Source organism: Papio anubis, chromosome 5, assembly GCF_008728515.1.
Source record: "Papio anubis isolate 15944 chromosome 5, Panubis1.0, whole genome shotgun sequence".
NCBI lineage: Eukaryota > Metazoa > Chordata > Mammalia > Primates > Cercopithecidae > Papio > Papio anubis.
Window position 1 is genome coordinate 56,178,657 of NC_044980.1, and position 17,039 is coordinate 56,195,695.

General features: G+C 35.4%; 1 protein-coding gene across 1 annotated transcript in view; it reads left to right on the plus strand.

Annotated features, from left to right (window-relative positions):
- Window positions 1-17,039, plus strand: part of ZSWIM6 (zinc finger SWIM-type containing 6) — a 110,050-nt gene that overhangs the window by 73,777 nt on the left and 19,234 nt on the right. Inside the window, exons 5-7 of the mRNA XM_031666819.1 lie at window positions 10,677-10,856; window positions 15,197-15,373; window positions 15,647-15,793. Of these exons, the coding sequence (XP_031522679.1) occupies window positions 10,677-10,856; window positions 15,197-15,373; window positions 15,647-15,793 (504 nt within the window). The remainder of the gene's footprint in view (window positions 1-10,676; window positions 10,857-15,196; window positions 15,374-15,646; window positions 15,794-17,039) is intronic.

A 17,039-nucleotide genomic window follows, 5' to 3' on the forward strand; every position in this document is an offset into this window, starting at 1 on the left:
GATTGGAACAATTTACTTTGTGTGACGAATGCTTTTTTTGTTTTTTTGTTTTTCTTCTTCTTCCCTGGGGGATTGCCTTCCTAGTTTTGGTTTACTTTGCCTTATATGTTACAGTGCCATCTTTCTGCTAAAATCACTGAGTATGGAATAGGAATAGTATTAGAAAGGAGACTAGAAACATGCTGGATGATAGAAAAAAGCTAGAGCTGATATGTGCCATGGATAATTCAGAAACTAGATGATGCACACACCAGCAATTTGATAATAGCCTTTATATACTTTGATGCCTTGAAGCCAGGAAAGTAATTTAAAAGTATTGAACTTGCTTTTATTGTAATTCATAGCAAATAATTAAGTGTTCTTTGTGAAAGAACCAGTAGTACCTGACTAGGTGCCATGGCCTCTGTTAGGTGCAGAAAATGATGACTTCTCACTGAGCCTTCTGTCCTGGTTTTGGCCGAGTCCTTAAAGGGTTACTATTTCAGAGGGACAGCAGAATGAAGTGTTTAATCATCAAATAGCTTTATTTGTAAAGCTACAAATGTTTCAGGCGTATTGAAGGGAAAGGAGATAAATGCCCAAAGTGGGACTCTGAATTAATAAAATTTGGAGATGACTTGCTCAATTTGGTTGAGTTGGTTATTAAGGCTAATTACAGCTTTTGTAGTGATGACTGTTAAGATAAAAGACCATATCTATTATAGCTTTGAACTTGAATCTAACATTAAGAACATCTTCCAGGATGAAACCTCTCTTTAGGGAGGTGAGCAATAAAAGAATGTTACAAGCAAATTAATAAAGGCTTGGTTTTTAAAAAATTTCTCATTCTGCAGAATGGAAATTTTCTAATTAGAGAAATGTAAGCATGCAAATCTGAGTTTTATGGAGTTCTTTTTTTCTTCAAAATCATAGAAATCATTGTTTAAAGTTGCCAAGAATATTTAGCATCTTGTTTTTAAGGACCTCAACCTCTCTGAGTTTTAGTTTTCTCATTGCTATGGTCTGAATGTTTGTGTCCGCCCCAAAATTTTTATGTTGAAATTGTAACCCCCAAGGTGATGGCATTAGGAGTTGGGGCTCTTGGGAGGTGATCAGATCATGAGGATGGAGCCCTCAGGAATGTGATTAGTGCTCTTATCAAAGAGGCCTGAGGGAGCTTGTTTACCTCTTTCCCCGTGTGAGGACACAATTAGAAGGTGCTATCTATGAGGGGCATGCCCTCGCCAGATGCCAAATCTGCACCTTGATGTTGGACTTCCTACCCTCCAGAACTGTAAGCAGTAAATGTTTGTTGTTTATGAGCTACCAAATTTATGGTATTTTTGTTATAGCAGCCTAAATAGACTAAGACACTTATCTTCAAAATAGAATAGTAATTCTGACTGTGAAGGGTTCTTGTAACAAGTTAATGATAAGTGATTGTAAAGCCCTAAATATGATGCCTCTAGCATGTAGTGGGCACCCAATAAATGGTGACTATTAATGGTAATACAATTATTTAATTTTTAAGGTTGTACAAGTCTTACTATACTATAAAATACATACTGTAAATACTATAAAAATACATACACTAAAAGTTTTTAGTGTACAGTTTTGAGTTTGGACAAATGCATATAGTCATGTAACCACTACCACAATCAAGATAGAGAACAGTCTACCACCCCCCCAAAATTCCCTCATCCTGTCCCAATCCCTAGCAACCACTCATCTGTTCTCAGTCCCTTTAGTTTTGCCATTCCAGAATGTCCTATCGATTGAATTATAAGTTTGTGTGTGTATACCCTTTTGATTCTGGCTTCCTTTATTTAGTGTAGTGTATTTGAGATATTATGTGTACATCAGTGGGTTTTTGTTGTTGTTATTGCTGAGTGGTATCTTCTGTATGAATGTACCATAGTTTGTTTATCCATTCACTAGTTGAAGGACGTGTAGATTGGTTCCTGTCTTTCACATTTACAAATTAAGCAGCTATAAACATTCTTGTACACGTTTTCCTGTGAACATAAATTTGTATTTCTCTTGGGCAAATCCCTAGGAGTAGAATTGCTGGGTCATATCGTCAAAATACATTTAACTTCATGAAAAACTGCCAGACTGTTTGCCAGAGTCTGTGCCACTTTATTATCTTCAAGCAGCAATTTATGAGCATTCCAGTTGCTCCACATCCTTGCCTACAGTTGCTGTCAGGTTAAATTTTTTTTTGTATAATTGTAGCTATTATAATATGTATATAATGGTATCTCATTGTGATCTTAATTTGTATTTCCTAATGATTAACAGTATTGAGTATGTTTTTTTGTCTGCAATTTGCCACCTATGTATCTTCTTTGGTAAAATGTCTTTCTAAATTTTTTGCCCTTTTCTAAAAAAAATGGACTGTGTTTTTTAAAGCAGTTTTAGATTCACAGAAAAATTGAGCAGAGATTTCCCATAGACTCCTTACCCCCAACTTATGCATATTCTGTCTCATTATCAGCATCCCCCACCAGAGTCATACAATTGATGAACCTACACTGACATCTTATTACCACCCAAAGTCCATAGTTTACGTAAGAGATTCGCCCTTGGTGGTATGCATTTGATGGGTTTGGACAGATGTATAATGATACGTGTATCCACCACTGAAGTATCGGAGTAGTTCACTATGCTAAAAATCCTCTATGCTGTTCCTGTTCATCTCTTCCTGCACCCAAACTCCGACTGCCACTGTTCTTTTCACCATCTCCATAGTTTTCTCTTTTCCAGAATGTCATATAGTTGGAATAATACAGTATGTAGCCTTTTCAGATTGGATCACTTAGTTAATATGCATTTAAGTTTCCTCTGTGTCTTTTCTTGGCTTGATAGTCTTTTTTTTTTTTTTTTGCCCAGTTTTATTGAGTTAAACTCCTTAATGAGTTTTGAGAAAGTTTACATATTCTAGATCCAAGTCCTTTATCAGATGTACAAGTTGCAAGTATTTTCTCCTAGTCTGTAACTTGTTTTCCCATTCTCTTAACAGTGTCTTTTGTAGAATAAAACTTTTAAATTTTGATGAAGTCGACTTTATCAATTTTGTCTTTTATGGGTCATGCTTTTGATTTTGTATCTAACATTATCTTTATGTAAATCAAGATTACAATGATTTTCTCCTAAACTTTTTTCTAGCAGTTTTATGGGTTTTTAAAAAATTTTTTATTTGAGTTCATGATCCACTTTGAGTTAATTTTTTTGTGAAGTAAGTGTATAATATGGATTTTGGTTCATTTTTTTTTTCACACGAATATCTAATTGTTCCCAGCACCAGTTGTTGAAAAAACTTACCTTTTCTCTGTTCAATTGACTTTGAACCTTGAATTGACCACATTTGTGTAGGTATATTTCTGAACTCTGTTCTGTTCCTTTGATCTATGTGCCTATCCCTTCATCACTACTACAGTTTTGATTACTGTAGCTTTATAGAGTCTTAAATCTTTTGTCTTTGTCCTTCGTACAACTTTGCCATTTTTAAAAATTGTTTTGGCTATTCATTCTATTGCATTTCTTGTCAGTATACACACAAATACTGGCTAGCGTTTTGAGTGAGGTTATGTAAAATATATAGATCAATTTGGGGAGAATTGATATGTTAACAATATTGAGTTTTCCAATCCATGAACATGTTAACCTCCCACTTTTCAGTATTGTCTTTGATTTCTTCCATCAGTGTTTTGTAGTTTTTAACATAGAGACTGCACCTGTTTTCTTAGAATTATAAGCTAAGATTTTTTGGTGCTAAGATAAATAGTACTTTTTGGGTAAGTTTTGATTTCCAGTTGTTCATATTTAGCATATATACCTACAGTTTTTTGTTTGTTTTGAGGTAAGCGTTTTTTTGTTTTGTTTTGTTTTGTTTTGTTTCATTTGAGCGTATATCATATGACCTTGTTATACTTACTGGTTCTAAGAGCAATTTTATCCTTTCCACTTGATGTCTTTAATCCCCTCCCCTTGCTTTGTTGGCCTGTCTGGAATTTCCAGTGTGATGCTGAATAGAAGTGATAAGAGCAGACATCTTTGCCTTGTTTCTATCATAGGGGAGTAATATTCAGTCTTTTACTATTACTGTGTTAACTGTAGGATTTTTTGCAGATGCCCTTTATCAGGTTAAAGAAGTTAGCTCCTATTCCTAGTTTTCTGAGAGCTTGCTTTATCATGAAGGAATGTCAAATGTTGCCAAATACTTTTTCTGTATCTGTTGAGATTATCATACGGTTTTTCTTCATTAGTCTGAATATGGTGAATTATACTAATTTATTTTTGAATGTTAAACTAGCTTTGCATTCCTGTGATAAACCGTATGTTGTGTATTTTCCTTTTCTGATAATTGCTTAATTAGATTTGCTAACATTTTTGTTGAGGCATTTTACTTCTATGTTCATAAGGGATATTGATCTGCAGTTGAGTCTACTTGTAATGTTTTCATCTGGTTTTAGTATCAGGGTAATAATGCTGGCCTCACACAGAGGGAACCCTTCCCTCCTCTTCCATTTTCTGGAAGACATTGTGTAGAATTGATACTATTTCTTAAATGTTTGGTAGACTTTTCCAGGGAAACATCTGGATCTGTATTGTTAGAGATTTTTACCTGCACATTTAATTTCTTTAATTAATTTACAACCGTTTAGGTTATTATTTCCTCTTGAGTGAGCTTTGGTAGTTTGTGACTTTCAAGGAATTTTTTCATTTTATCTAAGTTGTAGAATTTATGAGCATAAAGTTGTCCAGAGTATTCCCTTAGGATCCTTTTAATATCTCTGAGATCTATAATGATGTCACTGCAACCTCCACCTCCCTGATTCAAGCAATTCCCCTGCCTCAGCCTCCAAAGTGGCTGAGTTTACAGGCACATGCCACCACGCCCAGCTAATTTTTTTTTTTGTATTTTTAGTTGAGACAGGGTTTCACCATGTTGGCCGTTGGGGTTTCTCAAACTCCTGACCTTAGGCGATCCACCTGCCTCAGCCTTCCAAAGTGCTGGGATCACAGGCGTGAGTCACTGCGCCTGGCCGATGTGCCCTTTTTTTATTCCTGACACTGGTAGTGTGTATCTTCTCTCTCTCTCCCCCCCCCCCCCCCTTTTTTTCCCCCCCCTCTCCTCCTCCCCTCTCTCTCCCCCCCCCCCCCCCGTGTGTGTGTGTGTGTGTGTGTGTGTGTGTGTGTGTGTGTCAGCCTGGCTATAGCTTCATTGATTTTATAAATCTTTTTAAAGAACCACCTTTTGTTTCATTGATTTTTTTTTTTTTCCTGCTTGTTTTCAGTCTCATAGATTTCTGATCTCTTCCTTTCTGCTTTCTTTGGCTTTGGTTTCTCAATCTTTTTCTGTTTTCTTAAGGTGGATATTTATATCGTTGATTTGAATCCTTTTTATTTTCCACTGTAAGCATTTAGTGCCCTAAATTTTTCTCTAAACACTTTTTTAGCTGTATACCATAAATTTCAAAATATTTTTTCATTTTTATTCAATACAAAGTATTTTCTGATTTTCCTTGTGACTATTCCTTTGACTCATGAGTTATTAGAAGCATGTTTAATTTCCAGATATTTTGGAATTTTTCAAATATCTTTCTTTTACTAATTTCTGAGTTAATTCTGTTTTGTCAGAGAATGTATACCTGGTGTGATTTCAGTTCTTTTAAATTTGTCAAAATTTGTTTTATGGCCTAGAATATAGACTATCTTGGTGAATGTTTTTTGTACATTTTAAAATAGTAGGTTTTAGCTGGGCACAGTGGCTTACACCTATAATCCCAGAGCTTTGGGAGGCTGAGGCTGGAAGACTGCTTGAGGACAGCTAGAGTTTGAGGCCAGCCTGGGAAACATAGTGAGACCCTGTCTCCTCGGGAGGCTAAGGTAGGATGATTCCTTCAGCCCAGGAGTTTGAGGCTGCAGGGAGCTATGATCATTCCACTGCACTCGAGCCTGGGCGACAGAGCAAGATCCTGTCTCAGTAAATAAATAAATGAACAGTAGGTGTTTGTTTGTTTGTTTGTTTGTTTCTGCTAATGTTAGGTGAAGTGCTTTATAAATGTCAGGTTTAGTTGGTTGATATTGTTCATCTTAGTCCTTTCTGTGCTGCTGTAACAGAATATCTGAGACTGGGTAAATTACAAAGAGCCGAGATTTGTTTCTTACAGTTCTGGAGGCTGGGAAGTCCAAGGCTGAGGGTCCTGCATCTGGCAAGGGCCTTCTTGCTGCATCATTCCATGACACAGGACAGAAGGGCAAGATAATCACGCATGCAAGAGAGTAGGGTAGAGGCCCCAAATCATCCTTTTATCAGAAACCCACTCCTAAGATAACTCACCCACTCCCACCATAACAGCTTGAGAGCACAGCCTTCATGACCTAATCACCTCGTAAGGGCCTCACCTGTCAACACTGTTGCATTAGGGATCATGTTTCTAACACATGAACTTTGGGGGACACATTCAGACCATAGCAGTGTTCAAGTATTTGCTAATTTTCTGACTACTTGTTCTATTAGTTACTGAAAGAAGAATATTGAAGTCTACCAATATAATTGTGGATTTGTCTATTTCTCCTTTAAGTTCTGTCAGTTTTGTTTCCTGTATTTTGAAGTCTTATTGTGAGGTGCAGCAGAGTCGTCTGGGATTATGGAAAACTTTCTGGAAAACTGACCCTTTTATCTTTATGTAATGCTCCTCTTTATACCTGGTATAGTATTCCTTGTTCTAAAGTCGCTTTATCTGATACTGATATAGTCATGCCAGCTTTATTTTATAGTGTTTTTTCATGGTATATATTTTTTCATACTTTTACATTTAATCTATGTCATTATATTTACAGTAGATTTCTTATACACAGTATAAGAAAGATTTGGGTCTTGTATTTTAGCCTGATTTAACCATTTCTTTTAATTTATATGTTTAGACCATTTATATTTTATATAATTATTGATGTGGTTGTTGAATTTAGGTCTACATTTTAATCATTTGTTTTTTGTTTATTCCCTCTGTTTCCATTCATCTCTTCCCTCTCTCTTGCTTTCTTTTGGATTACTTATTTTAAAAATGTTTTATTATAATTTAATTTCTATTATCCTTTGTGTTTGTATCTCCTGGAATATTTTTGGTGGTATCAGTATTATAGTAAACAGACCTAAGCTTTCACAGTCTATTTGAAGTTAATATTTTTGCCATGTTAAATGGCATGTAGAATATAACAAAAATATACATATATATATAAACTGTATATATATATAGTTTTGTGGTTGTTAGGCTCTACATGCCATTTAACATGGCAAATATATATATATATATAAATGTATATATAGTTTATAGATACAGTTTTTATGTATATTTTTTCCTTTACTCTCCCTTTTTTTATGTTATAGTTGTCATGTGCAGTACCTCTATATGCATTTAAAACTCCACAAGATGCTGCTTAAATTCTTACTTTTAACAGTCATACTTTTAAAGAACTTAAAAGTCAAAAATGATCTATTTACTGAGATGTTTGTCATTTCTATTGTTCTTCCTTTATTCCTGAACTTCCAAGTTTCCTTCTGATACTATTTCTCCTCAGCGTAAAGAATTTCCTTCAACATTTCTTTTAGAACAGATGTCTTGGCAACGAATACTGTAAATTTTCCCTGATCTGGATGTGGTTATATTTCATCATCACTCCTGAATGATGTTTTTGCTGGACATAGAATTCTGATTGACACTTTAGTTTCTTTTAATCCTTTAAAGATTGTATTCTGTTTCCAGATGAGAAACTTCTAATTATTCAAGTCACTATTCTTCTATGTATGGTATTTTGATATTCTCTGTTTTCAGGATTTTTTTTCTTCATCTTTGCTTTTCAGCAGTTTATGACATATTTGGGAATGGTTTTCTTTGAATGTGTCTTATTTGAGGTTGGCTAAGCTTCTTGGATCTGTAAGTTCATACCTTTCTACAAATTTGGGAGGTTTTCAGTCATGATTTCTTCCAATTTTTTTCTTCTCCTCATCTTTTGGGAATCGAATGACATAAATGTTAAACCTTTCGATATTTTCTTACCTGTTTTTGAGGCTCAGCTCATTTATGCCTAGTTGTTTTTCTCTCTTTTCTTCAGTTGAGGTCATTTCTAGCTTCACTTTCACTGACTTTTCCCTCTGTCATCTCCATTCTGCTGTTGATCTCATCCAGTTAATTTTTAATTTCAGATATTGTTTTGTTAGCCCTAAAATTTCTGTTTAGTTCATTTTTTTATAGTTTATATTTCACTTCTGAGAGCTGCCTTTCTATTCCTTTCAATAGTGTTTACCTTCATTTCATGGACCTTAATTATAATAGTTGGTATAGAGCCTCTGACTGATAATTCTAACATCTGGTTCATCTTGCTTGGTATCTGTTGACTATTTTTTCCCCCTTGGGAATTGGTGGCATTTTGCTGTTTATTTGTAAGTCACATAATTTTAGGTCCTGGACATTTTGAATGTTGTATCATGAGAGCCTGGGGATTGTTTAAATAATTGAAATCCTCAGGAGATTGTTTTTAAAAATTTCTTAAAGCATGCAGCAAACCAAGGTAGATTCAGACCATAAATTGTTTCCTGTCCATTGGGTGATAGTTCCAATGTCAGTTAGTTTTCAAAACCTTGGTTATACTGCCTTGGATCTGTCTCATGCACATGAAGTGTGACCAGGACTTGTACCAGTTTGTACACAGAATTCAGAGATCCCCCTTTTCAGCTCCTGGTTTGGGAGTCCTTTTTCCCTGTGCTTATACCAGCTAGATGAGGGTTCTCAAGTTTTTGCTGCATGTGTCGTTTATAAAGTTCCCTGGATGGGACTAATTTTATTTCAATGCTAGGAGAAAAAGAAGAAGGGGAAACATAATGGCAAGTCACCCCCATCAGAGTTGCTTCTCCAGGTTTTATTTTCTCTCTCCAATCTGCTTGCTCTTACTTTTCAGAATCCTCAGGTTACTACTACTTTTTGTGTTTTGTCTAAAGTTTTTGTTATCATTGGGAGGGATGGGCATAGGCTTACTCCATCTTCGCTAGCCATATTTTATTTTTAATTGGTATTTTAAAATATAGAAATGCAGATTGTAAATATCTGTGGCTTAGATAGGTTGTGGCCCTTTTTGTTTTCTGTTCATGAAAGCTATTTGATATTTAAAATAATAGATACTGTAATGTAGCAGTCCCCAACCTTTTTGGCACCAGGGACTGGTTTCATGGAAGACAATTTTTCCACAGATTGGGGGGTGGGAGAGGATGCTTTTAGGATCAAACTGTATCACCTCAGATTATCAGGCATTAGTTAGATTCCCATAAAGAACATGCAACCTAGATCCCTCACATGCGCAGTTCACAGTAGTATTCATGTTCCTGTGATAATCTAATGCCACTGCTGATCTGACAGTAGGCAGAACTCAGACGGTAATATTTGTTCATCCGCCATTCACCTCCTGCTGTGCGGCCAGGTTCCCAACAGGCCATGGCTCAGTTCCTAACAGACCACAGACTGGTACCAGTCTGCAACCTGGGGATTGGGGACCCCTGCCCTAATGGTAGAAGCTTGTTTATTTTTAATGAGGAAGAATGTAAGCCATATCTTTTGGACAAATAAAACATAAACAGTTTTCATTCCTACCATTATTATGCATTTAACTAACAAATGATTAAAACATAAACAGACATGCACACATACGTTTTCAAAGAAGTTGTGTCGTGAAAAGCTTTGGAATGCTGGTGTCTGTCTTGCTTTGAAATTTAAGTAAAACTTGAACTTTTAAAATTTGTGAAATATTTGCTTGAATTTTCTACTTTGAAGAATGTAGAAAGGAATAATAAATTTATCGGACCTTAATTATTCAAATTATGAGTTATGCCTTTATTCTAAATGTATGATTGCCTTTCTTTTGAAAAACTAGGGAAATTTTGATTACAGTTTAGTAATTTTACTCATGAAGATACACATTTAGTGATTTCAACTATGTTTTTAAAATCAGTTACTGATTAAATCATTTAGGGAAGTATGTTTAAATGAATTTTATTTTTGAAAGACCTATTTTACTGGCTTTTTTTTGTCCAAAACTATTCACATTTTACTGACATATAAATATGCATACTAATTAATAAGCATAATAAAGTTTGAAATTATAAGGAGAAGAGGAAGTTATTTGTGTCTACTATATGCCTTAATGATTTTATTATAAAAAGTAATTTTAGAAAGTAAATCCAATTTTTGTGCAGAACCATTTGGAGTGATATATTGCAGTATCCATGTATAGAATCTGTAAATTGGACCCTGAGATTGTATATGTTATTGGCATTTTTATCTAAAATATCATGCAAGTAAGAAGTTGATTACTATTGGCATTTGTGAAATATGAAGTATATTTTATTATGTAAGAGTATTTGGATCTTTGGTTCAAACCTTGGATCTGTTGTCCTCCTTTCTGTAAACTCTCTGTGGGATTTGTGGCTTACATTAAGGAGAATTGAGTTATAAAAATGACTGACTTGGGTTTATTTTGAAATTGTTTATAATTAACTTGATAATTTAAATAATTTAAAATTTTAAGTATAATATAAATTACATTTTTAAATTTTAATAAATTTAAACAATTTAACTTGATAACATTGGATATTTTTATAATTTTAAAAAATTTTACTTTCCTTTCCTCCTTTAAATTAGGTGCTCTGTGGATGTGTATAGTTTTAAACCCCCACTGCAAGTTGGAGCAAAAGGCCAGTTGGCTAAAACAGCTGAAGAAATGGAACAGTGTTGATGTCTGTCCGTGGGAAGACGGAAATCATGGCAGTGAATTACCCAACTTAACCAATGCTCTGCCTCAGGGTGCAAATGCCAACCAAGGTGAGTCCACCATAATGTTCTGCTCAATTTGTAGCTATCCGTATGTGCTTATAATAGTAACTTACAATGTATATGGGAAAATGATTTTACCAGCTTAAGAACTTACAACTCCAGTACTTAATATGTGTTGACTGTGAGTGTATGTGTGTCTGTGTGTATATTTTAAATTTAACTGAGATATTTGTATGCTTTTGTTATATTCTCAGAATATGGATGGATATAATACTTATTTTATATGTTAGTATGTTAAAATGGCCTATCAGTGATTTATTATGGACATTCTTTTCTAATTTAAAGAGATCATGGAGTAGGATGGTTAATATATTACTTTTAAAACAAACTATCAAGAGGTTTGAGGAGCTATATGTTTTTATCTTTGTTGGTCAATCCATGTTTGATCTACTGTATAATTTAGTCCCTTAAAAATTCTTAGTTTTAAAATGTAGTAAGGAAATATTTTATGACTCGATTGAAGGACATAGAATGCTGTTGACATTTTACTGGGAAATTTTTTTATTGTGAGGGGTTGTATAGCATGGTTGTCCCCACCTGCTGTAGGCTAATAGTGCCCTCCAAGTTTTGGGACAACCAAGAAATGCTCCCAGACATTTCCAAAAGAACCTCTGTCTCTCATTTCTGTCTCGTTTTTTTTTTTTGTTTCTCCCTTTCTATTGTACCTATGTATTCAACCCAAGTCTCTCCTATCTTTAAAAAACTTCGTTCCTTGGCCCCATTTTTCCCTTCTACCTGCTGCAGAATGTTCTCTTCCCTTTCAAAATGAAATTCTTAAGTAATTAGTTCTTGCAAATAGAAATTTTATTAACTAATTCATGACACTATTTTTGCATGATTCAGTGCATTTTTTGGGAGAAAATTTGAAAGATTTGAAAGTCACGATAGAAGCAAGGTGGGAATTAGAGAACATTAGGATTCAGAATCAAGACTACATTCTCTATGTACTAGCCACATGCAGAATTTGTACTACTAGAAATAACTGGAACAATGTGCTGAGTTTGAATGTGATGTTAGTATAGTGTTTTTAGTCCCTGCAAAGAAAGAAAATGATACATATTACTCCATAGGGACTTTTCCAATCAAAAAGAAGTTTTAGGACTTGAGAAAGACAATTGTCTGACTCTGCCTTGTCTGGAAAGATTTGCCATGGGAATTCAGTATTTGAAGTCTGTCATATCTTTATTGCCCATGATGATTGTATTTAATAACTTCAAAGAAAATAAATGTATCCCACATAACCCCAGTTTTTTTCCAGGTGCTCAGAATTTTTAAGTTTAGTTGTTCAACATTTATTCTCTTCCATTGCTAGGAAAGGGTATGCCTACATCTACATAGGTAATATCCTTAATCCCCTTCTATTTATACTATGTTTTATTCCCTACTGCTTTTGGGGACTGCTACTCAAACATTTTACATTTTACTTTTTACGTTCCATTTATTCTGTTACCCTTGATTAAGCATGAATATTTCATGGCCTTAGAAAGCTGGTAAGAAGTGGTCCAGCCTCCAAACTTAAAAAGTTCATTTCACTTACAGTTTGTCCTAGGTGATACAAAGTCAGGACCTTGTTTCTAAGGGCAGTGTTTACATCTGTTGGACCTAAAGGCACCAGGGTACCTACTTTTAGCAGAATACCCCCATCCTGCTGAGGGGCTGTCAGAAGATACATGCCTACAGAGGAGGTTTGGTGTTCATACCTGTAGTGCCTTCCCTGTATAGCTGAGCTGGCTCCCCAGGGGAGAGCTTGTGGTGGCCGGTAGAGTCCAGCAGCTGTGCCATTACAGCTGGACTGAGTGTGCACACAGTATAGGCCATGGGCAGAATTTCTTGTGTTTACACGTTAGAGTGAATGTCGGGCTTATCCAGGCTCTGCCTCTGCTGAGATAATTTATTAGAGTTAATGAATAACAACATTGCAAATTATACCCTTTGAAAGAGAATAATTTTTTTAATATACCAAAATGATAGCCAATTTTATAATTTTTTTAGTAAATTAAACTAAGAATGTCTCCTTTTTACTTTTCTTAATTTCCCAAGTTTTCCTTAATCAGCATGTATTGCTATTTTGTATACTTTATTAAAAATTCTTACAAATGTATGTATTTATCATTTAAAAATTGATCAAGATAATTATTTCTCTTTTTTCAATCTTACTGCAAAATTGAATAACCACAGACGTTCAAGATTTTAAAAGTTGACTAATTTTGATACCTAGTCAAACCAGATTTTTAATTGTATATCTTTTATATCTAGCTACATACTTAATTTTATGTGTTTCCCATATTATTACAGGACTTTTCATTTAAATTTCATTTCATGAGTATTTAGCCTCTTTTGTTGTCATTGGTTTTATTAGAGCTAACCATGTTAAAAGTCTAGTATGTATACTCTATATTTCTCTATGCTTATACAGTCACACAGAAACATGTGAAAGGTTCAGGTATTTATTAATATTGTATAAAAATGGAATCATGTTAACAGCTTGCTATTTGAGCCAAATCAATAGGCAGACCTCTAACTCACTCTCTTAATACATGCATAATACTAAGTTGCTCTTTTAAAGTCTCGTTTTAGTTTTAAATTTTGTTTCTATGATTTCAGCTTAACAAAATAAATGAAATTACAAAAGATACTTACATGAGGCTAAAAAACACTTACGTGAGGTTTGGACTTTGAAACATTTGATCAATTGACTGTGAGAGGTCATGGAACCAATTTCTTGCTGGGTATGGGTATATTTATTCTGCTCAGCAGAAAGCCCCAGTAGATTCAAAATGTCCTTAAATGTAGGGCTTTGCCTTCTCCCTTGCAGTGTCTCTATCCATCCACCTCTAGTGAGGAGTCTGGGTGGGAGCCATAACAGATCATCATTATTTGTGCCTCTCAAATGATCTATCACACATGCATTTTGATGTGTCTACCATTCAGGTACAGATAGCTAAGTTGACCTGAGACCAAACTGAAGTAATGTCTCTTTGTTAAAGACCTGTCAAAAGCCTTTCCAAACCAGCTGAATTAGCTGAATTTGCAATAAGGATATCTGTATTTTGGTCTCCACTGTCACTGCCTGACGGTGTGACCTTGGCAAGTCACTTTACTTCCCTTGCTTTTCAGTTCCATCAGCAGAGTAAAGGGGTTGACGTAGATGAGTTCTCCAATCTCTTCTCAATTCAGTTGTTGTCCTTTGATTTTTGTGCTTTCCCTTATGTCTGTGCTCAGCCAAAGGTCCAGTTGACAGGAAAATGAAATGTTACCGATTAAGGAAGCTCCAGATTTTGCTTCTCATTTAATTAAGTCTCAGAACAATGAGGGGTTATACTTGAACTAGGTTAAGTACACATAAATAGAAATAGTTTGTTAACCTGATTTCCAGCTGAGGATTGCTAAAGTTTGTGCCACAGTTGAAGGTAAGTTTAGAGTGGAAACCCAAGGGGTGGGTGTGCAGGTAGAATTTGAACCATATGATCCTTAGGAATTGAATAATCCCAGGAGTTGGGGTGAGAATATCCTTTATTCCCCAAACATTTCTTTTCTCCGTCAGGTCCTGAAACTTGAACCCTCTTCGGAGTGTATGGCTCTGCTCTTTTGTGATGCCCCGGCATACACTATGCTGGGGACATCACACCAGTCATGGAACCTGTCCAGGAGTCAGGAGGCAGCCTGTAGGGGCAAGGTAAGTGCGCTGGTTTGTTTTGTAGCTATGTTGTGTGGCTTTGTGAAATGTTAAATATATGCATTTATGCCCTTTGGGATATAAAGTGGTATTTAAGCATTATATCCCAAGAAGCATAATAGTTTTAATTGTGCAAAACCGCACAATATAGTTAAAAAATACAACCAAAAGCACAACCCTTATGCATATCTTTAAAGGCTGACTGCATAATCCTGAAAGGTTCCATGGCTGGTGTCGCATCTCTTGCATAGTGTTTGTGAGAGCTGTTGATCCCATCAGGGCAGCCCACCACAGCACCTCAGAAGTGGGGAGCAGTGAGTTTTCATGTGATTTTTGTGCCGAGTGCCTCCTTTGAGTGTATTTGGCATGGAAACTAGACTTGACAATTCTTTTTGCAGGACGCCTTTAACCTTAGCTTTAATGGCTGCAGAATGTTTGTGTTTGATAAACAAGTGAGTGAATGGTGGCTCTTGGGCTGACCTGCCTCTTAGTACTTAGGATGTGAGAGTATTCACCCTTCACCCTTCTGCTTAGGGGGTGCAGGACAATGTGTGTGGGTGTGTTCATGAACATCTGGCCACAGAATGGTATGACTGATTTATTCACATGTGAATAATAGCTGACACGGCTTTCTGAATTGTGGAAAAAACAGATTCATCGAACAGGCCACATCGGACAGTGTTCACCCGAGCCATCGAGGCATGTGATCTCCACTGGCAGGATAGCCACTTGCAGCACATTATCAACAGTGACCTATACACCAACTACTGTTACCATGACGACACTGAAAACTCCCTCTTCGACTCCCGCGGGTGGCCCCTCTGGCATGGTAAGTGACCAAACCGGAAAGACATTTCCATGACTTACTTCTTTGTTTAGTTTCTATAGCATTACTGGAGTGGGAGGTGGAGAATTGAAGGATTCAATGGGAGATGGATGAATGCTTGGCAATAGGAGCTGAGTTTTTCATTCAAATCCAAGTTCAGAAATGGTTTCTTGTGTCTTTTTAATAGTATTTTGGGAGAAACATCTTACTATTAAATTCTTTTTTTATGGTTATATCTGACAGTGGCAACTTTACCCCCTTGACTTTCTGTTTTAGAACATGTTCCTACAGCCTGTGCAAGAGTGGACGCATTACGTTCTCATGGGTACCCCAGAGAAGCACTGAGACTAGCAATAGCTATTGTTAATACATTAAGACGACAGCAGCAGAAACAGTTGGAAATGTTCCGAACCCAAAAAAAAGGTGAATGTGAAGGAGTTTGTTTCCATTAGAATGGGATTCTTGGTGATGACATTACTAGGTTTTGTGTTCTGGGAGAGATGGCTTTTAGAACTAGAACCATAGATGATGGCTTTACTCACCATTCATTTAAAAATATTTAATGGCTGATCTGTGAGAAATTTGGGGCATTTTTTTTCTTGGTTGAATGTTGTAAGCAAAGATTGTTTTAAAGAATCTCTCAGGTTAATTTTTTAAGGGGGAGAATTTTCTTTATCGTTTTAGTAACTAGTATGTCTAAATTATTTAAAATGCATGTTAGCTAAATACCTTATTTTGTGGAAGTGCATTTTAATTCTTACAGTAAGGACACAGTCTATGCCTGAATCCCAGCAATCCTAATGTCCCAAGTGTGTGTCTTAGGCAATCAGTTGATGTCTCTGAGATTTTGAATTCTCTTCTGTGGAATGAGGCTCAGTTAGAGGGCCTATCTCTTAGAGTTGTTGAGAAGATTAAACCAAGTTAATTTCTGTAAAGCACTTAAAACAAAGCTTGGCACAATGTGTAAGCATTCTAAAACTTTTTAGCTGTAATAATTTGTACATCAGGACATGTTATTATATTTACTTAAAGTGACCAGAACCAGAACTGGATTTTTCAAGTTCTGTAAATGACATTTGATGAGCTGTCAGCTGAAAGAACCCATTTAACTTCTCTTTGTCTCAGTTTATTAATCTTTGAAATTTTGAGTAATCATTACTGAGTAATAATAATTGCAAAGGATTGAATTACATGCATAAGACCCTGATCAGATAAATAAATGTATATGCTTTTTCTGATTAATCCATGCACATCTTATTCCTTCCATAGGTATAAATTTTATTTTTATGTTTCTTTAGCAGGTTTGTTTTCACTCTGTGATTTTATTTTTCATTAAGAGGCATAGTTTTAGTTGCTGGGTTTTTGTTTTTGTTGTTGTTTTGGTTATAATTTTGTTTTTAATGCTTGGGTGATTATACACATACTAGAGTACAACTAAAAATTATTAAAAGGCTAGAGGTTGGAGCAAGTATCTGTTGTAACTTTTAACAGACACTTGCACTTTAACACACTCTATATTGAAAGTATTATGAATGTAAATTAACACCATCACCCTACAGTGAAAAAAAGTCAAAAGTTACATTTGAACCAAAGAAAGGGGAAGCTCAGATGGGATTAGAATGTGAGAGCTCCAATAGTCATGACTTTGTCCAGTTCATCATGTTCTTCA